A 22910-nucleotide genomic window follows, 5' to 3' on the forward strand; every position below is an offset into this window, starting at 1 on the left:
GAGGCTCAATTCAATATCCATCGATTTCACCAACGCCTCTCTCTCTCTCTCGTCTAACACTAAAAGAGTTTATATTTAGAAATGGAGACTGCAAGGGCTTATATTTAAAAATGGAGGTAGCACATACTGCCTTTATTCCAATTTATAAGGCATACACAAAATTCAAGATTTAACTTTTGTAAACTAATATAAAAACGTTTAGATCACTAAAATCATCACTGTTTTAATGATCTAAACACTCTTATATAAGTCCGGGAGTATATCATAACAACTTCTAAATATGAATTTAATGATGTAACTTTTGTAGCACAACCCATTTCATTGATCAAATTGATGGTCAAACTTGACTCTTCAAATTTGTTTACACATTATAAAATGATGAATGGAGGGAGTACGTGTTACATGGTGAATGTTTGGGGGTCACTATACCAGTTTGTTTTTGTTTCAGGTTTTCCCTTTTTGAAGCCGCTATATATTAAATTATTGTTATGATAATATTACAAATAAGGTGGCACCTACTGGGGAGAATACATCCTGCCCCCAAAACATAACATGACTATTTAATTTCCCCTCCTAAATACACAGATTTACAATTATACAGAGTTTACAAATGGTAAGTTGAAAAAAATGTGGTGAAGACTGTCATATCTGCCCAACTTGGAAAGAGGCTCTTCAGTTCTTTTGTACTATCAACAAGAAACTGGTCTAGTACAGCCACATCGATTCTCAGTGGTTCGGAAGAGTTTGCCTGCAATTATTTCAGAAAGCTACTTAGTATTCATGTAAATGAACTCCAAGCTGTACGTGTTAGTATAACTAGCAAAAGGACCCATGCGTTGCAACGGGAGAAAGAAATACCACACGCTCTTAATTTATAAAAAATGATCTATAATCTGAGAATTTGTAGTTACGACACAAATAAAGATGGTCTTATCCTACAAAAATATAGATTTAATACATACAAAGAATCAGTCAAGTGACCTTCAGTTTCATCTCTAATCCTGATTTTGTTGACGTGTTCATCCCCAACCCGGATGAGTACCGGTATGAAAGAAAGACGAATAATGACTTATTTATTAAGATTGCGCCCTAGATAGTATTTTTATTAAACATTTAACAGATAAAATAATATCATATTTAAATTCTACATATTTTTCTAATCAAATTCCATATATAATATGTTAAATTTAGAGTTACAGTTTAAAAGATATGAGTATTTTAAAAAACATTTAATATATACTACGAGTTTAATGTCATAAACAGTAAGGGCTTTTTTGTAAAATCACCTCGGTGGGTTTTCCGACGGAAGCGATAGCCTCTTTATTATTATTAGGTAAAGATTTACATCAGTCACAAACGAAACAGTACTCGATTTATTTTGATATATGTCACGTTTATTTGGAATTGTTGTTTCACGGTTATTGTGTTCATTTATGAGATCAAAAAGGGTTGTTAATTACTACTACAGGTCAGTCGGACAGGTTAAATAAACTGGACAATTTGGTTGACAAGTAAAATGAAGCGGAGGAAGCACCTAGTACTATGCAGCTCAGTTGACCAGGGCAAATCTAAGTTTCCATAATTAGGCTCGAAACGCAAGGGGGGCTTACAAACCCAGACCAATGGCGTAGAATTTCGTTCACGTAATTAAAAATACCAGCAGACCCTGTTAGTATAGGTGTGTGTTTGATGACGAAGCATATATCATTTACCTCCAACCAGAAAGACCAATTCTCATTACTTTGTCCAGTAAGTCGACAGATATATGATGGTGGTCCACCGCTAACAGTTTGAGGAGCTGATGAAAGTAACCAGAGTGAAGTATTAGCCTCTTGATAGCTAAAAGAAGAAAAAGTAACTGAATAGAAGGGAGTAAATATAAGCACCTGGAAGTGTGTTATCAGCAAAGGACCAATTCGATAATGGACCAGTAATATTTAGTGAAGTGGTCCAAATCTCCGATAATGAACTGGCACATATAACATATAACAAAATGGAAAAAGAATGTAACATAATGGTTAAAGGTTGCTTTCTTTAGTTTTATTTTTGGCACCATGGTAGTTAAATTTTTACCCAAGTGAGAGCTGTAGATGCACCCGTCGTTTCCAATTGTTACTCGATGTCTTCTGAACAACTAGTTGGGGGAAATGCTGGTGGTGCTTTCTAACCTCTTCAGTCTGTGCAGGAAACTTCAAACTTCCAGAGAACAAGAAAGGAACAGGATATAATGCCTGCAAAATAAGACAAACTCAAGCAAATACTAATAACAAAGGATGGCAAAAATTATTCATTTATGCATGTATCTCTAGAAAATATAATCAGCCTCCTATACAGTACTTATTGGTCGTCCTATTTGTGAAGAATGATCATCCTGTCTTGTTTATCACAAATTTTCTACATCAACTAGTATCCCTCATGCAGGTCCAGATAATGCTCCACCACAAAAAGCAGAGCATATTTACTAACCTAACTTAAGTTTTCTGCAATAGATGGTACTTGCAAGGATTTGCCTGGATGTCACATTATAAAAGTTTTTGAGAAAATTTACTTACCACCCACGTGCTTCTATCAGATCGATATTTTTCTTTGAAGGATAACTCTGAGTTATCTTTTAGCCATTTTGCTGCCTCGGGTGCGTTGTTGAAAACAAACTCCAACGAATTAGCATCAACCACAGAGAACCCATAGTTTGACTCCACAATGTTACTAGCATCTGAAAATGTCATCAAACATGCAGCATAAAGGAATACTATCATAGTTCCTAAGTTCAACATCTGTTCGACGGACCACAGATATCCATAAGCCAAGGTAATTCTTCATTTCTTTTTGCATCCATGTTAAAGCATAAGAGTGCAGACGTAGAATACCAGGAGACTCTTGCTATGATAAAATAAAGCAAAAAAACATGTAATCCACAAGCTGACAAAAAGGTTTTGGTAGCAGATATCGTATATGCAGAGAATTATAGTCCCAGCAAAATATTCATGGACGTTTGAAAAGTCAGTTGAGTTTCTCAATCGCTAGAACTTCTTGAAAGAAAAACTTGATGTCAATTCATGATTGAGACACGGCATGTTTTCAGTTCTTAATTTAGTTTAAGAAGACCAAATGATAATCAAAACATTGCCTAGTAGCAACAAAATACAGATATGCCTTCCGAAAGGAAATAAGCCTTCCTTCTTGCAGTGACTGGACTAGTATTATACAGTCTTCCTTAGCTTAGGGTTTGTAGTCTCCCCTTGTTCTGTTGCATATGTCCCTTTCCTCTGTATATACTCTGTGCTTACAGATCCATCACCCTCGAGCCGTTACGGTCGTGGCCTGGATCTGGAAAAGGGAGGTGGGAGACACGACGGACACCTGCAGGCACGTTGCAGGGAGTGGCGGTGATGGCTCAGGGAATTGTGGCAGCGGCTGACGGAGGGTGAGAGGCGGCGACAGGTGGTGGGAGCAGCAGCGGTGGAGTAGGTGAGCGAGCTAGGGTTTGTGGAGACAGGAGAAGAGGGGATGTGAGGGAAGAATGGACCTCAAGGGCCTAGAACAGGCGAGTAGGCCCGCAACCGAGTTTTTTAGGGTCCCAGGGAGGCTTCTGAGGGCCGATGCGGGTTGGCGATCTGCCATCTATCCACAATCAAAGTCGAAGCGTCATGCGGTTTAAAAAAATACATGAACGTAAATCCCACGGTACATTTTACTTAAATTTTACTGTCCGGGTCACTCACAGTTTTCAATTCAAAAAACTATACAACGATTGATGATTATTTTCCTAATGATTCCGGTTGTTAGGAAATATGCAACTTGTATTTCCAAGAGGCCACAGGCCAGTATATATACATACAGGTGTGTGGAATATGCAGGAAACCCCTTATACAATAGGGTAAATACGAAAGGTTACATGGTTATAGATATAATACTCTAACCAACCCCCCCCCCCCCCTCTCAAACTCATGGTGGATTAACAACACTGAGTTTGGAAAGATAGAAGACATGTTGTGCTCTAGCCTGGGCCTTTGTTGGAAAATCCGTCAACTGTAACTCAGAAGGCACATACTGAAAAGCAATAACCTAACCCTGCACACCAGCACGCACATAAAAAGCATCAACACCAATATGTTTGGTGATCTCATGCTTCAGAGGATGACGCGCAATGCTAATAGCACCTGTACTGTCAGATAATAGCAGAGTAGGTGTAGTGACAGAAACACAAAAATCCTGAAGTAACCATCATAACCAAGTCACCTCTGCCGTCAAAAGAGCCATAGCTCGTATCTCGGCCTCTGCACTCGAACGGGAAACTGCAGTATGTTTCTTCGTCTTCCAGGCAATGAGAGAACCACCAAAAAAAACACAGTAAGCAGAAAGTGAACGGCGATCTAAGGGATCACTAGCCCACGTAGCATCTGAATAGGCCTGAAGCTGTAAAGAACTGGAGCGAGGAAAGAACAGATGGTGAGAGATCGTGCCCCGAAGATATCGGAGAACACGAAGGAGGTGACTATAGTGAACCGAGGTGGGAGCGGAGACAAACCGACTCAGAATATGAACCGGATAAGAGATATCCGGACGAGTGACAGCTAGATAGACAAGACTGCCAGCAAGATGACGATAACGCGTCGGATCAGGCAGGGGGTCACCATCAGTATCACGGAGGTGAACATTGAGCTCCATGGGAGTCTCAACAATGCGATCGTCGGTAAGAGCAGCACGAGCAAGAAGATCCTAGATATACTTTTCCTGGGATATAAAAAAGCCATCGAAGGTAGAAGAGACTTCAATCCCAAAAAAGTAGCGAAGAGGTCCAAGATCGTACATAAGAAACTGCTCACTAAGACGGGCCTTTACAAAGGCAATATACTCGGGGTCGTCACCACTAATGATCATGTCATCAACATAGAGAATAAGAATAGTCCGACCACGAGGAGAAAGGTGAATAAACAATGCCGGATCATGAGGACTCGCTGAAAAACCAGCGGCAGTCACCACAGAGGCAAAACGCTCAAACCAGGCGCGGGCGCCTTGCTTAAGGCCATAGAGAGAGCGATGGAAACGACATACCATGCCATCAGGAACAGAATATCTAGGTGGTGGCTGCATGTACACCTCACGCAACTCACCATTAAGAAAACCATTCTTAACATCAAGCTGAAATACAGACCAGTGGAGTGCAGAGGCCACGGCAAGAAGTGTACGAATAGTGGTCATATGGGCCACAGGAGCAAAAGTCTCATCATAATCACGACCATGCTCTTGCTGAAAGCCACAAGCCACAAGACGAGCTTTGTAACACTCAAGAGACATCAGAGCGAGTCTTAACCTTGATGGGACGGACACCTGGAGGAAGAGAAACAAGATCCCATGTACCGGTGCGTTCAAGAGCAGCAATCTCCTCTGCCATCGCAAACTGCCATTCAGGATGAACAACAACCTCACAATAAGAAGTCGGCTCAAGAACAGCAGCACCAGCGATGGGAAATTCAAGGCGATCAACAGGCAGACGAGGACGAGGACGCAAGCCATAGGTAGGCTGAGACGAGGAGAACGACACATCCGCCGAGGCATCCACATTACGTGAACGACGAGTGAAATACTGAGGAAAAGATGGAAGAATCGGGGGGTGGAGACGAAGAAGTCACCGGAGATGAAGGTGCAGAATCCGGTGACATGCTAGGCAAGGAAACCGTGGGAGATGGTGGCGGCAAATCGGCAAGAGGTGGAGAACCAGAGGTAGCAGAACGAATAGACAAAGGCTCGATGGGGATGATAGGTGTGTCAGAGAAAGTGAGGAAAGAGATATCCTCCACTGAAAAGGTCGAGGAAGAGGGGCGCGGGTAGAAGGGACGAGACTCATCAAAAGTCACATCCCGAGAAATACGCATCTGACGACCAATAGGATCCCAACAACGATAGTCCTTATGCTCATTACTATAGCCTAAGAGACACACTCAACAGACTGAGCGGTCGGTTTGGTGCGTTCACGAGGGGCAAGAAGAACATAGCACACACAACCAAACAAACGAAGCATCAAATAATCGGGAGAACGGTCAAAAAGACGCTCGAAAGGAATACCACCCTGTAGAGCAGCGGACGGCTATAGATTGATGAGATAGGTGGAGGTGGAGACGGCCTCAGCCCAAAAATGAGGCGGGGCAGAGGCGGCAATCATCAATGCACGAGTCGTCTCAAGAAGGTGATGAAGCTTGCGCTCAGCCACGCCATTCTAAGCATGAGCAACAGGACAAGAGAACTGAGAAAGAGCCCCTTGCTCAGCAAGAACACCACGCAACATCTTAGAAATATACTCGCCAGCAGAGTGAGCACGAAACAAACGAATGGGCGAAGAGAACTGAGTGTGAACCATGGCAGCAAAACGCTTATAAATGGACAACACCTCACTGTGAGAAGTCATAAAATAAAGCCATGTGTAACGAGAGAAGTCATCTATGAAAATAATATAGTATCGATGAACCCCCATCGGAATAGACTAAATCAAAAGGACGCTGAGACACTGACTCACTATTTGGATATGGTAACTGAATCTGTTTGCCAAGTCAACAACCCTGACATTCTAAAGAGACATCTCCTGAGACAGACCCAAAAGACCTCGACGAACTAAAGACGACAAACGAGAACCACAAAGATGACCAAGTCGATGATGCCACTGCTGGAAGGAACCGGTAGTGGAGGCGACCGAAGCGGATGAACTGGCGATAGTGGTGGCAGCGGAAGGAACATGAAGCCAGTCTAACTCCCAAAGACCCTGAGAATCACAGCGGCGAGGGCCGGCCCCAACCAAAGTGTGCATGCGACGATCCTGAATAGAACAAGAGTTAACGTAAAGGATGATGCGACAACCAGAATCAGTAAGTTGACCAGCAGAAAACAGATTCATGGTAAGTCAAGGAACATGAGAAACATCAGGAACAGAATAAGGAGTGGTAAGATTGCCTCTACTAGCAACAGAAAGAGGAGTACATCAGCAGTGAGTACATGAACATGAAAATCAATCGATCTAAGAGAGGACAAAGCGGAAGAATGAGAAGACATATGAAAAGAAGCTCCGGATTCCAGAACCCATGGGGATGTACCTGACTATGTAGAAGGTGATTGCTCAGTGCGAGAAGCATCAGTCACAGAACCGGCAGTACGTGTCGAGGAAGAACCTGAGGCGGCGAGCAGACGCCGAAGTCTCAGAATATCCTGCTCGGTTAGAGCGGTGGCTGAAGATGTTGAAGAAGAAGTCCCTGAAGATGATGACCGCGCCTTACGCAAGTGTTTCTTCTTCTGGAAGCACCGAGACTCGACATGACCATCCAGGTTGCAGTAGCCGCAATGGGGACGAGGGCGGCTAGAGCCGCCATGAGGAGTGGGCAAGAGCGGCGGAGCACTCGAGCGGGAAGGAGTCGGTGCAGCATGTGGCATAGTTGAAGCTCTAGCAGCGAGCAGAGGGAACCTTAAGTAAACCACGTAAGCGAGTCTCCTCAGCGCGAATCTCAGAAAGTGCCTCCATGAGAGAAATACGGCCATGAGCAAACAACTGAGCACGTCAGGGCTCAAACTCCTTACGGAGCCGAGACAAGAACTCGTAGACACGATGAAACTCTGAATTGGCCTGTACAGCCTGGCAACACTGGCAAGTACGACAACCAGCACTCCGGAGAGAATCAAGCTGACGCCAGATAGCAAAACTCTGTGCATAGAAATCATCAACAGTGGAGTCACCCTACTGAAGAGCATGCTCCTGGCGGACCACAGACGGGTATAAGGCATCACCAGAGGGTTCATAACGTTGATGAAGACGGGTCCACATCTCAAATACGATGGGCAGGCCCAAGAACTGAGAAGCAAACTGAGGCAAAACACTAGCAGTGAGAACAACTGCGACGCGGGCATCATCATCAAGCCACTGAGTATAAATAGACAGAGCATCATGATACATGTGGAGGGTCTCCTCATACACCGAAGCCTGCTCATCATAAGCACGAACAACAACCTCATCAGCAAGCTTAGCTGCATCCTTCGTGGCCTGATTAGCATCCACAGGAAGAACCGGTGGCGTCGGCGGAGTAGGGGCCATAGGAGGAACCGGACGTGGCGGACAACGGACCTTGCCAGAAAGAACACCCCATAGACGGATGCCACGCATATGAATGCGCATGAAGCCAACAAACTCAGAGTAGTTAGCGCCATCAAAAATCACCGGACAACGAGGAACGGCAACATAGCCCGATGTTGCAAACATTTTTTTGTTGCAGTCACCAGCAGCAGCAGTACAGAGAACAGCGACAACCGCAGTCAGGGCTTCAGGCGGCAGGGGCGACGAGAACCAGCAACAGAGGGAATAGCAGTGGTAGCTGGCCGGACGAGAGACGGGCATCGGTGGCCGATGCTGTCAGAGATGCGATCCAGAGGGCACCGAGCAGATCGAAAGCGGGACCAGCAGCTTCGAGTGGAACCACGAGATCAAGGCCAGCGGCATTGCGTCGATCCTGAGGGCGATGGAGGAGATCGGGGCCAGCGGCGTCGCGTTGACCGGCTGCAGCGTCGAGTGGGACCTCGAGAGCGGGGGCCAGCGGCTTCAAGCGTCAAGTGGGACCTCGAGAGCGGGGGCCGGCGGCTTCAAGCGGGGCCGGTGGCAGCGTCGATCCTGTGGGCGGGGGCGGCTCGATCCTGCGTTGACCGGCTGCAGCGTCGAGCAGGACCTCGAGAGCGGGGGCCGGCGGCTTCAAGCGGGGCCGACGGCGACGATCCTGTGGGCGGGGGCGACTCGATCCACACGATCGGGAGGAGATGAGCGGTGGGTTGACGGGCTGCTAGGATGGGGAAGAAAAAAGCAAGGGTGGCGCCACGACGGATCAATCGCACGAGTTGCGGCGTGCAAAAAATTGACCTAGCTCTAATACCATGTTAGGAAATATGCAACTTGTATTTCTAGGAGGCCATAGACAAGTATATATACATGTACAGGTGTGTGGAATATGCAGGAAACCCCTTATACAATAGGGTAAACACGAAAGGTTACATGGCTATAGATATAATACTTTAACACCAGTAGCCCACAAAGAAACTAACCTGTAACAAAGGTGTGTTGAAGCACAACTCGTTTTGGTGCTCCGGTGCTGTAAGGAAATAGTTGGGATGAAATAGCCATAGCAACCACCGTAATTTGCAGAAAGGCATGCAGAATGGATGTTTTGGCCAACCAACGGCTGACAATAGGTGCTAATGGACCAAAACACCAACCCACTACCAATCCAACCATGGCACCAACAATAATATCAGGAACAAAATGTCCTGCAAAAGACAATATCATGATTAAGTAGTCCCTAATATCAATCAATAGATGACAACTACTAAAGTTAACGACCAGGCAGCATAGCAAAGATAATAGCATTTTCAAGCTTATGATACCAGATTAAGTTTCCCTTGTATCAAACAAAATTAATTGGCATGCTGACAGGCTGATCAATGGAAATATGGTTTTCAGCTATTCCCAACAAACTTCGTGAATGACAACATGGAGATAAGGAACCCTCCATAGTAAAATCAGATAGAACCATAAAATTACTAACCATATGGTTTTGGAAGAGATCCCATCATTCCCATCTTCTCAATCAAAAACTGGATAAGGAACCCTCCATAGTAAAGACAATACAGGAGACACGGGATCATTGGTATCACATATCCAAACAATGACCTGCACATTATCTGTCAATATCACAAGCATAAACAGATCCTGAAAGCATATAAAACAATAGCATCATGGAGATCAACATTTCAGTAAGCAAATATAGAGTTCACAAAAACTAGTTTTGTGTAAACACCATGTATATTAACAAGGGTAAAAAGAAGTTAGGATCCCTATGTAGATTACTAGATGAATATGAGGTGGCTGCATTTTGACAGAATAAACATCAAACGAAAGAGAAGATGAGTGGTGATTGTCGCCATCATTATGTCTAAGATCTTAGTTTCATTTCTCTGCCATATGGCTTCATAATAAAATACAAGTATGACAGTGGATGTACAACCTCATCACCCGAGTTCGACATCCGCACAAATACAATGTATTTTAGCCCGAACTACAGGGTAGCTATCTACCTTAGGACTGTGTGAGTGTACACTGATTTATACAACCGGTGGAACAAACTGCAGGTAGTGCGGTCTATAAAAGGCTCACACACACTCGAGACGGAGTACTACTTGAGCTAATTGAGACTTGATGCTGCCCCTTATATAGTAGTTCTAAACCGACTATGCATCTAGTACAGGTACAGCTAGCACATATCTTCGCTACTAAACGCACGCAAGTGCTGTCTACCTTCCTTTTGCTTCTTAGCTAAGTAAATATTTGGGGGGGGGGGGGGGGGATTCCAGGAAGCCACAACGCGTATTCCCTATCGAGTTCCTCTCTCAGCCTCCTCTCAAACGATCGATTATGGTCTTCTCTCCACATCCTCCTGCCGTCACCAATGCACTGGCAAGATCGCACTGTTGTTAGGTTGCTAAACTCAGTTGCCGCTACTGACTCTACATAGATGGATCCATGCAAACCCATCCGTTGCGCCGTTGGTGGCCTATGCGTGGACCAAGCCCAACTCATCACCTGCCTCCCAAGGCGATGCTGACTCAAGACCCGCTTTTGGATCACATCGACAACTTCAGCCCAAAATGCCTTCTTCACAAGTGTGCTATGCATCGATACCAGTTGTTCCCTCTCCAACCGACGTTGGTGTATTCGCCGCCCACCTTGCCTCTGCAGATCCCCGCATGGTGGCGCCGTTACAGATCGCCGCTCCCGTGGGCCTGCACTCCGTTGCACGTCTCAAACAGACAACTTCGCGGCCATCCTCGCAGGCCATCTCACATCCCGACGCTCGACCTCCATGTTGCAGGTCCACACCTCGTCTGCCCTCCATTTCCAGGCCGCTTGACACCATCCCTACTGCAGGCCTGGGCCGCTTCTGCACCTCACACAAAATCGTCTCGCTCCACCCAACTAGATCAAACTCCGATGCTCCCAACTAAAGGCCACCTGGTGTGCCTCTGCTGCTATGCCCGGTCTGCTAACGCCTAAGCCGGTGGAGGTTGTTCCCTCCCTCGTGGCTGTGGTGCTGCCGGTTCTTGTTTACGGGTGTCTTGTTTGGATCCGACCGGCCTCGCTTCGTTGGCCGTGGTGAGACGACGGCGGCTTCCTCGTGACTGTGTTGCTGCATGTTGGTGGGCAGCGGGTGTGGTGGAGCCGTAGGTTGGTCCTGGGTGGCGGGTGCGAGGGGTCGGGAGAAATCCCTGTCGGATCTTGCCGGCACCAACGCGGTGACGCTTGCAGGCGCCACCATCCTTCTTGAAGGGCGTCGGGTGACCCTCTCACCTCACCACCCTCCGTGTACCGGGAGAAATCCCAGGATTCGTCCGGGCAACAGCGTCGACATCGTCGCATTCCTTCTTGAAGGTGGTGCTTGGTACACGACAACTCGGTGGCTTTGGAGCGTGGTGGTTATCTTCGGTGGGCACAACGGTCGCGGGGAGTCGTAGCTTTCGTTGATCCGGCGTTGTTGGCATTTTTTCTCTTAATTTCTCTTGTATTTTCTTTTGGGTGTGCTTGTGTTGTCCGCCCCAGCGGTGTTCGGGATGTTGTATCTGGTGGTTGCTATATCCATATAACGGGGCGAAAGCCTATTTCGAAACTAAAGGCCGCCTGCAACTTGACGCACATGTGCCCCGACGCCCCCATATGTTGCCCCGCCTCCGTGACCGGCTCCTGTTGCAGGCTTGCTCGCCTACTTGGCAACTGGGTGGGCTGGGTGTCATAGCCCTAGAAATTGCTTGTAATTAGTTGCATGAGCATTCATTCATCATGTATATTTTTAAATGAATTTGAAATGGGGATGAAGAAAACCCTAGCATCAATTTAATTCAAACTAGGTTCAACCCAAAATAATTTTCAATGAACCCAAAATGGCCTTCAAAAATGCTCATGATATTTGGATAATGTTGGAAACAAAACCAGAGGTGATGCACATTTTTCCTAGCCATCTTGGATTTTTGAACTGATGCATATTGTATTCCAATTGGGGCATTTAATTGCTACAAATAATTTAAGTGCTCCAAAATTTCTGAAAACTCTTGAGGGCTTTTGGAATAATCCAAACAGTGCCCAGAAATTATTTCAAGAATTATAAAAATGATTTGGTATTTTTACTAAATCAAACAGACAAAAGAAAATAGAAAAACAGAAATAAATGGAAAAAAAAAGAGAGAACTTACCTGGCCGGCCCAAGCCCAGCTGGCCTTGCTAGTCGTCTTCAACCTCTGCCTACTGGCAGAGGCGTGACACGGTAGGACACCGTCCGTGCCACACACCAGGCTGCCTGCTTGTGCCCCAAACCACGTAGACGACGGGGATAAGACCCAACTGCCGAATTGATCCCTCCTCTCCATTCTTCCCCCTGCTCTCTCCCTCGCTCTACCTGCACCATGGCCGAGAGCCACCCGAGCGCTGTCATCGTCATTGCCGTAGCCAGCCTGCTTCCCTTGACCCCTAGCCGCGCTCACAAGAACCGCACCAACGCCCTCATCCTCTCCACCTAGCTGGATATCGCCGGAAACTCTGCATCGCCACCCCACCGTCGTCTTCCTCCTCGGGATGCCGAACACCGCCGCCATCAATTCGCCATCCATCGAACCTCCCCAAGCTTGTTGTCGGCTCCGTTCAACTCGCCATGAGCATCTCTACCCATCCACTCCCCTATTTCTTCCTCTCCCGACATCTGGCGCTCCTCCCCCGGCATGGTCGTAGCTCGCCGTCGCTAAGCTTGACGCCACCGTCGCTATGGTCCACCACCGACGTGTCCGAGCTCTAAAACGAGCTCCTGGAGCTCCGTAAAGGCTAAAGGGTCCTTGACCCAGCTTGCCCATGACCCACAACCCCACAGTCATCCAGGCCCGAACTCCGGCCACCGCATTTGTGGTCGCCGCCGTCAATTTGGACCGCCCCGGCACAAACTAACGGCATCAGTCGATGCGCGCGTGATCCAGCTCCACGTAGATTGACTCCGCTGCCGATTTGGTCGTCGGAGCAACGTTTTCAAGCCCCTCCGCGGTCTCAGGCCTCGTCGGCGTGGGCGTTGAACCGCCGATAGGTTTGACCCCATTTAACCGCGGTTTGACCTCCCTAGGTCAATAACAGGTGGGGCCAGCCCATGGGTTAATTGGATTAATTATTTGATTAAGTTAATTAGCCCTTGTTAATTGTTTGTGTCACTGACCAATAGGACCCCATTGGTCAGGTTTGACGGGGACCGCCTCGGTTGACCAGCTGATGTCATGCTGACGTAATGCTAACACCGTAATTGTTTTCTGGAATTAAAATAAATCAGAAATGATTTATTATTTTCAAAAAATGTTGAGAACTTCTAAAATTCATAGAAAATAATCTATGACTCGGATGAAAATAGGTTATATATGAAAAATGATCAGGAAAATCCAAAGAATCCATCTGTACCATTTTCATGCATGATAGAACAACTTATGTCCTTTGTTTAGGACAAATCATATAAATGACATTTAAATAACCATATATGGGGTTGTTAGTTGCATTAGCTCAAACAAATGCATATTGCCAAGCCATGATCATGCATCATATTGTTGCATATGATGTGAATTAAATGTTGTTCCTTTTTTGTTTGCGGTGTTTGTTCCCTCTCGGTAGACGTTGTTTCGATATCGAGATCGACGACACTAATGAAGAGAATTACTATCTTCAGAAGTGCCAGGCAAGCAAACCCTCCTTGAGCATACTGATATAAACCCACTCTCTCGCTTCTACTCTATTTTACTGCATTAGGACAACAACGATTCAACTGTTACATGTTCTCTGTAACTAAACCCATTCCTTTGCATGACATATCTTTGTCACAGTAAATAGTTAAAACTACTCAACATGAGTAGCAACTGTTTGAGCCTTGTTGTGCCTACTCATCCATGATTGCTTACTGTGCCTGCTATGCTTAGAGTCGTGTAGGGTCTGATCCATCTGGATGATGAATCGGAATGGATGTGTTCATGTCCTGTTGTGTGAGAGCGAAGTGTGTGAATCCGATTTGGTTAAGGTAGCGATGAGAGGCAATGTAGGAGTACATGGTGGGTTGTCTCATTGGGACATCCTTAAGAACTGAGTTCTGTATATGTGATCCAAGACAGCTACTATCATACGTTGGGCCCTGAAATATGACCCCGCTCGACTTATTAATCGCCTTGATCTCTATCCAGGAGTTGAAATTAGTTTCTGGTGTTCGTAGGACAAGTGTTGGCGACCATGTTTAGCGTTACTCGATGGGGGATTTTAGTACGGTAGATGCACAGTGGTACTGTGTACCAAGTGCCACCCGAATGGTGGGCTTGTGGAACCCTGCTCACATCATTTGGGGCCGTAGAGGAAACTTCGACCGGACTTTCTCGCGGGTTCAGTCTCAAATAGGCGATAAACCTAGACTAGTCTTGTGTGGTTAATGGTCGTGGTCTACATCCACGTCAAGCTTCCGCTTGAATGTTGTCGAGATACTCCCTCCATTCCCTTATACAAGGCCACAAACCAAGATTACAGGTCCAAGGCAAAAATTAATGAATGCTTTGCAAGCCAACTTTTCTTTTTGTTAACCTAGATCATTAATACGCCGCATGCATGCAAGGAAGGAATGAGAAGAAAGAAGCTAAGTGTCATTATGTCTACATGCATGCAAGTATTAAATAAGTTGCTACTACGAGGAAACGCCATTAATGTTTGCCTCGATTACTGTTAGTGGCCTTATATAGATACAAAATGTATTTTCCATAGTGGTCTTGTATAAGGGAATGGAGGGAGTACATGACATGTACATGGCGCTAAGTGGTGGAAACATGTGTGAAGAAGTACATCCCTGTAGGGTTAATTCATCTATTCAAATAGCCGTGTCCGCGGATATGGACTACTTGGAATGCTTATATGGTTCATAGACAACTTGAGATGGATACTCTAAAATGCGCAAGATAAGTGTGAGTGCTATGAATGGCCTTCACGTAGGGAGACGGGAGAGGATCCATAGTGGTGTATTGATGTGGTGAACATGTGGACTCGTGTGCGCTCTCTTATCTCAAAGATACTACTTGTAGCCGTAGTACAGGTTGGCCAAGAGTCAAAACTAGTTTGCTGCAATAAACTCCACAACCCCCTTCGTTCATAATGATGCATATGTAAATAGTTCTGATGTAAGTCTTGCTGAGTACCTTTGTACTCACGGTTGCTTAAGTATGTTTTCGCAGAGGAAACGTGAGTCTCACTAGTGGTTCTTAAGATGGGCTCGATGTTGACCCGATAGCTTGGAAATCCCAGACAAAGGTCTGGTTCCTTTGGGAGGGTTGTTGTAGATTTCAAACTCCTCCAGACACATTTAGTAGATGTCTATACCCAGACATGTTATGCTTCCGCTTGATGCTTGTATGACTGAGTGTTGGGTCATGTGACCACTGTTTGTAATATCACACTATGTTGGCTCTCATGAGTTATTAATAAATATTTGAGTCATAGAGTTATGTTGTGATGCCATGTTGTATCTACGCATATCGTGCATGTTGTGCGTACGTGTGACGTGCATTGGTATGGGTGGGATTCGACACCTAGTTGTGTGCCTTTGGTAGCCCTCTTTACAGGAAAATTCCTCTTTGTGCTTCCACTGAGCCATGGTAGCTTGCTACTGCTCCGGACACATTGATTGACCGGCGTGTATCCTTCTTTGCTATTGTGTCTATCCCTACAGGGAAATGTCACACGGTGTAACAAAGTCCATGTAGCTTGCTATTAGTTGTCTACACACGTTGATGACCAACAACTGCATTGTTCAGTTACGTATGTCTGTTCCTGTACGGTTGTGTCACTTGGGTCTATAACTAGTCATGTCAACCTGGGTTCTCTGACATATGATTGCTAGCGACATATTCATATACGTGAGCCAAAATTCGCAAACGGTCCCAGCCAAGGTAAGGTGGCAGCCATGAGAATTACCGTACGTGAGACCGCAAAGTGATATATGATGTGTTACATGCTAGATTCGTATGGCTTAGGATCAATGTTCAACACTAGGCCGCTGGGATATTTGGCAACAAGGTGGCACGAGAATGCCATGCTCGGCAAACATATCTGCAAGCTCGATTCAACTAATCTGTCCACTATGGATAACTAACTAACATGCCAACTAATAACAACTAATCTAGCCACTTCATAAAATTAATCTGTCAACTGATAATGATTAGTCTGACAACTTCACACAACTAATCTAGGAACAGGACAGGAGCGGGAAACGAAAGATTGGGAACTAATCTGACAACTTGATACAAATAATGTGGCAATTGATAACACTAATCAGGGAACTGCGTTTTACTCCAGCAGAGCCTTCTTGTTTTTTCCAGATTTTCTCTACTCCCATCTGAATCTCCACTGCCTGATTGTGCTCGACCAGAGCTTCTCTTTCTCGTCCTTTGTGTTCGTCCCTGGTATTTTGTCTCATGTCTAATGTAGGAAAAAGATTTGTTGTCTTTGAAGAAGATGCAGATGATCGGAGGGTGACAGCGATAGGGGAGAGGTGGGTAATCGCAAGGGCGTGTATAGAGGATAGATTTTAGGCAAGTGCACGCGCTGGCTAGGATTAGCACCAGGCGGCAACAAACTGCTGGAGGTAGCGTTAGGTGTTCGATCACGAGAGCATAGCTAGAGGGCACCACACGGGAAATCATGTGCGGTGCTGCTCATAGTTCAGCCCATCATTTCTTTCTCGTGCTACACTTCTTCAAACGCGATGCTGTTGCATACACTTTGCATTTGTGCGGAGGTGCTAAGGAGTATTAGTATTGGTTTAGGAGTGTCCTTATTAGGCTGTCTCTTTCCTTGTACGCATGTGGGCGCGAGCGAGGCTTGGTATTAGCGAGTGTTTCCAGCCATCAATAGCAAGGCCACAAACACAGCTGATTCGGGCCGTATGAAATACCACTTCACGGTTCTGACCCCGAATACCAACATCCAAAAGCAGTGTAACTGGCCTTCTGATATTTCTAGGGATGGATTGCCACAAAACAAAAAATAAGTGTTTATTATTGAACTGAAGAAGCAAAATCGTTGATGCCATTATTATGATAAACATTCAATAAAATAAAATAGTATAAGAATATGGTTACTTAGGTGATTGTTGGCCCAACTGCTTCCTGCTGACGCTAGAGATAAATCGCCCAAGAAGAAGGGACACCGAAATAAAAAATGTTAGAAAACCTCCACTCAGCCCAGCTAGCATGTAAGCCTGCGCCAAATGATATAGCAACAGCCCAAAACAAGTGTTAAGCAAGGAAACATTTTTCTACAATAATATGTTAGAAATTCAAACAAGTTTGGAACCATATGAAGATTAAACTAAACTAATTGCTCTTTAGTTGCGATGATGTGGTACTATCCTCCACAACATGCATGTTTCATAGTTATGTTGTGCATGAAGAAATTAATAGTATAACATGATTCAACTAGTATTTCTACAACCAAGGCTTCTGGTTGTCGACAGACAGTAGTGCTATACATGAGAAATAATTTTGCCATATACAGGATGCACGTGTCAAGTCCCAGGTTGCCCACTGAAAACAGTAAAAAATGTTGATCCACAAATAAATGTTCAAAATTTAAATGTAAATTTAAAATTCTACTCCCTCCGATCCAAATTAATTGACGCTTGTTTAATACTCCCTCCATCCCAAAATAAGTGTCTCAACTTTGTACTAACTTCAATACAAAGTTATACTGAAGTTGCGACACTTATTTTGTAACGGAGGGAATACAACTTTATACTAAACCAGCGTCAATTAATACGGATCCGAGGGAGTAAGAAAATTGCTGGCAGAATTTGCTTGTATTTAAGCTAATGAGATTGCTCTTACAATAATGAACGTAACTCCTTTAAGGAGGAAAGAAGTAAACTTCCTTAACAGTTCATTGTACTAAAGTTAGTACAAAGTTGAGACAGAGGGAGTATTATTTTTCTCTAGGTAACAATGCATCAAAAAACGGGTAGTGGCACATTCAGATATTTGTATGACGATATTTGAGCAGTGTAAAACCAGTAATGCATCGCCGATCTGAAGATTCAGAGATGGTTGTCGAAGTGAGTAGAGAGAGGCGCAGTGCCTAGGTTCAGGCCCCTAGATGGGTAATAGCTGTCTGGCTATCTTTATTGATCAATATAAGAGAATTGCAATGGTGTTTTCCTATCTACTAAGGGCCAGTTCTTTTGGTAGCTTTTTTGGACTTCTAGAATAAGCTGCCCCCTACCCAGCTTATTCTAGAAGCTCAACTAAAAATATATTTTTAGAAGCTTACTAGTACAGTCTTAATTAGTAGGCTTCTAAATAAATAAATTTGGTTGGGCTTCTAAAATAAGCTAGGCAGGGGGCAGCTTATTTCAGCTTATTCTAAAAGCTAGCAAAAGAACTGGGCCTAAGCCAGGTGATAGGTATGAGGCTCCTGGGTGACCCTTCCCATTGGATGGGCTTTGCCTGGTCCTTATATAGGTAGACGAAGGCCGATAGTTGGGTAGCTATCTTCATGGGATACGATACAATCAACCGACCCATAGTTTAGACATCATATGTCCCACAGCAATAAAGCGGTAATCAGATGGTGATGGGACCACCCCCACCCCAACCTCATGTGTGCGTGCACAAACACACGTCTCCTACAATAAAGTGGTAAAAGTAAACTAAAAAGGAACATTTGACAATTGGACAGTAACATATTTGTTGTTTTGCACATGCTAATATGGCAGTGCATATGTAACTGTTTATATGTAGACAGTTATGTCAATCACAAATACATAAAACCTAGTTTAACCTTTCATGGGAACCTCTAAGCCTATAACTATAAAACGAGCTATCAAAATGCCTAGGCCAAAACATTATGTCTGGCAATCGATCACCAATTTAAATTGATCCTCATGCACACTAGACTTGCTTGGTCCAGAAGTACTGGTTCATAAGAATATAGGTTTTAAACTTGGTGCTTTAGTTGTACTAAAGCTGCATCAATTAATTTGGACCGGAGGGAGTAGTAAAGTTCAAAAGATAACTAAGATAACGTAACAAGTAATAACCACTCTCAAGGTATTGCTAAGAATCATCTTGGAAAAATCAGATAGAAATTGAGAATTAAACAACAAAGTAAATGGAAATGAAAGGTGCTAAAGAACTTACCAGAGTTACTAGAGAATAGAGACCAAAGGCACCCCAAAAGTGTGATTGCTCTGATAGCCCCTAAAATATAAGAACCAAGTTCTTTTAATTGAAAGGTATAAGCTACTACCAACATGGCAATTTAACTGGATGACAACAAAGAGAACTGAACCATAAGACAATATCATGACTAACTTCCATGTGCTTTACTGTCCAAATCAACAAGTTACATGTAACTGTACAAATCCTATTAATGAAATAGATTATGCAGATTTATCGAAGTTTTAAAACCTTATATCTGATAAAACTGATCTGCCTCAGAAATAAAAGTACCATTATTCATTGAAACCAAATTGTCTCAGCAGAAAGAGTAACATAGGCACTCTAATTTTACTCTGCAAACAAGCTACAGAACAGAAGCAGTTGACTTGACTAAAATCTAATTCTCCTGACTGAAAGATTATATACAGAAACACAGCTGAAAAAATAGTTTGTGCAATGCTTGGTCAACAGAAAAAGAAGTAGCATGCAAGCAAAACTACTATTTTAAATCGATGAAGTCTGCATTTCCATATTCAAATTTTGTGGACGTTTTCAATCAATTTTGTAAAAACAAAATCCCACTGTTTGTTTCTTCATGCCAGTGACATAAGCGAGCAAAGAATGACATGTCAAATCCAAATCACCCAAACCCGCTTGTGAAACCACCTGAGGTTTAAAAGGACACTGTTTCAGAAGTTTGATACCGCAACTCTGACGGTTTTTAGACCGAGTGGAAAGTGGAACTTTTCTCTTTTATACTCCCTCCGATCCATAATAAGTGCCACAGCTTTGAACAACTAACCTTAGTTCAAAACTGCGAAACTTATTTTGGATCTGAGGGAGTATCAATTACTAGCACAATACACAAGTAACATTTGTGTTCTTCATTATCAATGCCAAATGACTTAATATACAAGCATGCAAAGTGCAAACAAATGAAACGGTAAAAGCATAATACAAACTACATGCTCTGTATAAGAAAAATACCCATATAATCCTTGGCAGCAATAAACCGACCAATGATGCTGGGACAAACATAAAAAATGCCAAACAAGGGTGAGCAAACCTGCATGCACAAAATTAACAAATATATACATGTAAACTTCAATTGGAAATAACATGAACTAAGTGGTATTAAAAGGATATGCTCGCTTTTAAATATTTCAAAAAATAGCCCATATAGAAAAAATATGATTTTTAGGGCCCATGTTTAAGTCTGAAGGTGGTCAAATAAAGTTATTGAAGGATACAACAATGCATCAGGTTTCCAACAGGACAGGAGAAACATTACTATTGCACAACAAGCATAGATTGGGCGTATGCCCTTGCAGGCAGATGATAGTGAGACAGCATCATAAAAGAGAGATAATCTATATCTATACCTAATCTATACCTAATATTAAAGGGAGGCGCCTTTCATAGTCCTCCATACATTTATTAGTTGTTGTCTTTGCGTTCTTTTGTTTTCCGTGCATTCTTTTACGTAATTGATTGTGTTCTGTGCGTTAAAGATTGTTGGGCGGTCCATTGCATCCTTAATTGGGCTGGGCCTTCCTTCCTTCCCCTAAAAAAAACACAATGCATTACACACCAGACACGGTCTCCTTCTTTGACAATATCCTTCCTCTCTCCAGGAGGACGTCCCACACAGCAACTCGATGCGCTTCCGCAGCAGACTTCTTTGATCCAATCCGATTTCCTACCTCTCTTCTTTGATCCAATCCTTCCTGTGCCCCAAACTGTCTCCGACACAAACTAATTCCTGCGCCAAGCCCATGGGTGTCCGGCAGGTACTCCTTTGGCTGTTCCAGAGGCCGATGTACGCACATATAAATACACATGTACTCCCTCAACCGAAGCTCCAGCCCAATTGCTGCATGACTTTCCCAGGGGCTTCTGGATGCCAGACAAGAGTTGTCGGATGAGTTCCGACTTAAGGCTTTGATGCTCAGTTCACCTTCCTGAACCGGCATCACCACCGCCGCTACTGTGTTCATGTGTTCTGTGCCTGCGAGCTGCACGGTTGCAGTCCCCACAACATGATGCCGTTCCTGCTGACAATCCTCAAGCCCCACCTGCGAGAACACCATGCCACCGCAGTGCACCAGTGTGCAGTCCGACTCCCATACGCTGCTGGTCTCGTAACCTCCGGTCTGCTGCTGGATGACCTCGGCGACGTGGTGTGGGTACACAAGGAAAGATTGTGCCTGCCTGTCACTCTGGCCATCATGAGCGTCGGCGACCAATGCGAGGGTGGTGATGATCTTCTGATCGGTGGCCCTTGAGATGTAGCTGGAGGAGACGGCAATTGCGTTGCGCCATGGGAGAACCGTAGCAAGAGTTTAGTACAGACAACAGAGTAGCTTCTTTGTGTAAGTGTACACACATTCACACTATAGTTGTCAGGCTATCAGCCACCCAAACAAAAGCTAGGTTCCACTCATGTCCACTTTGTTTGCATGAATTGGATTATCTCAATAGGCCATGAGGCAATCAGTCGGCATTGCATCCCACCAGAACCTGTAGATTATCTGTGTCACGATTATCAGGAGGAAACGTGGCTGTCTTTCCGTCATTTTCAGTCCTCGTCTGTTGCCAGATGCATCCACACACTATATCCATCCCTCTTGCCATCCATTAATTTATTCTTCTTCATCTTCAGAGAAGAAAAGAACGGAGAATATACATATGTTCAACAGCAGACACTAATATCAAAGGGGATCAGTGTAATGAGATAATCCAATTTATGCAGATGAAGAAGAATATCAATTGGATTATAACGTTATTCTAAGTTACATTTGATTTCTAAATGCAACTTTTGATCTGGACTCTGCTAAGAACTGTTTCTAGAGCTAACGATATTTGCTATCTTCGAAATATGCAAGGTTTGTGTTACTGCTTTTCTTGACAAAAAGTTTGCGTTACTTTGTACATGTCTATCAGTAGTAGAATATACAGTAGTGACAAGTTCAATTATTTTTTGAAGTGTAGGTCGGCAGTAAGCTTGTGAATTCCTTAAAATATCTACTAATATAAAAAACAAGAGTTAAACATATGCGAGCAATCTCGACTATCCAAACGTCCTAAACAGTCATTGATGGTGTATCTAGCACACCTACTATATTTGTTGACCAACGATGTCAAGTTGCATAGCACAAGATCTATTTAGGTTGTGGCATCATTAGTACATTAAATAATTGTATTTCTTCCCGTCCTACATTTAAATTTCACACTAATAATCCCAAGTTTGCGTTATTCTCCCGGATCAATTGACTCAGGATCATGTTTCATTTCCGAACTAGCGTCCTGTATAATCTTACTCTCAATTGGTCCATTGTTATTGTCATCAGCAACCCATATCCCGTGACCTGGCTACCCCGGATTCATATCAACCTGCATTTGCTCCGTTGCGAAGCACGGGCATCGGCAAGCTTAAACAGGGACCCGAAAATAATGTATGGACAAAGAAGGAACAGAGTGACTTAACGACAAAAAAAGTCAGGCAATGCTAGAAGATATGCATATGATCCTAAAGGTATGTGTTTAACATGCTGTTTGAAGAAGAATATGATCCGATGTCTCTGAGCCTCATTTGTGCCTTGGGGTCTTCCCATTGCAACGCACGGGCATATGTG

At 44.1% G+C, this 22910-nt stretch overlaps 1 protein-coding gene across 1 annotated transcript in view; it reads right to left on the reverse strand.

Moving 5' to 3' along the window:
* Positions 1-281: 281 nt before the first annotated feature.
* Positions 282-22910, reverse strand: part of LOC123426062 (endoplasmic reticulum metallopeptidase 1) — a 69040-nt gene continuing 46411 nt past the window's right edge. Inside the window, exons 12-21 of the mRNA XM_045109837.1 lie at positions 20263-20341; positions 19255-19314; positions 17203-17321; positions 9570-9694; positions 9070-9291; positions 2553-2713; positions 2074-2231; positions 1887-1969; positions 1713-1798; positions 282-748 (exon numbers count right to left, since the gene is read on the reverse strand). Coding sequence (XP_044965772.1) covers positions 605-748; positions 1713-1798; positions 1887-1969; positions 2074-2231; positions 2553-2713; positions 9070-9291; positions 9570-9694; positions 17203-17321; positions 19255-19314; positions 20263-20341 — 1237 coding nt within the window. The 3' untranslated portion in view covers positions 282-604. The remainder of the gene's footprint in view (positions 749-1712; positions 1799-1886; positions 1970-2073; positions 2232-2552; positions 2714-9069; positions 9292-9569; positions 9695-17202; positions 17322-19254; positions 19315-20262; positions 20342-22910) is intronic.

Source organism: Hordeum vulgare, chromosome 2H (genome assembly GCF_904849725.1).
Source record: "Hordeum vulgare subsp. vulgare chromosome 2H, MorexV3_pseudomolecules_assembly, whole genome shotgun sequence".
Lineage (NCBI taxonomy): Eukaryota > Viridiplantae > Streptophyta > Magnoliopsida > Poales > Poaceae > Hordeum > Hordeum vulgare.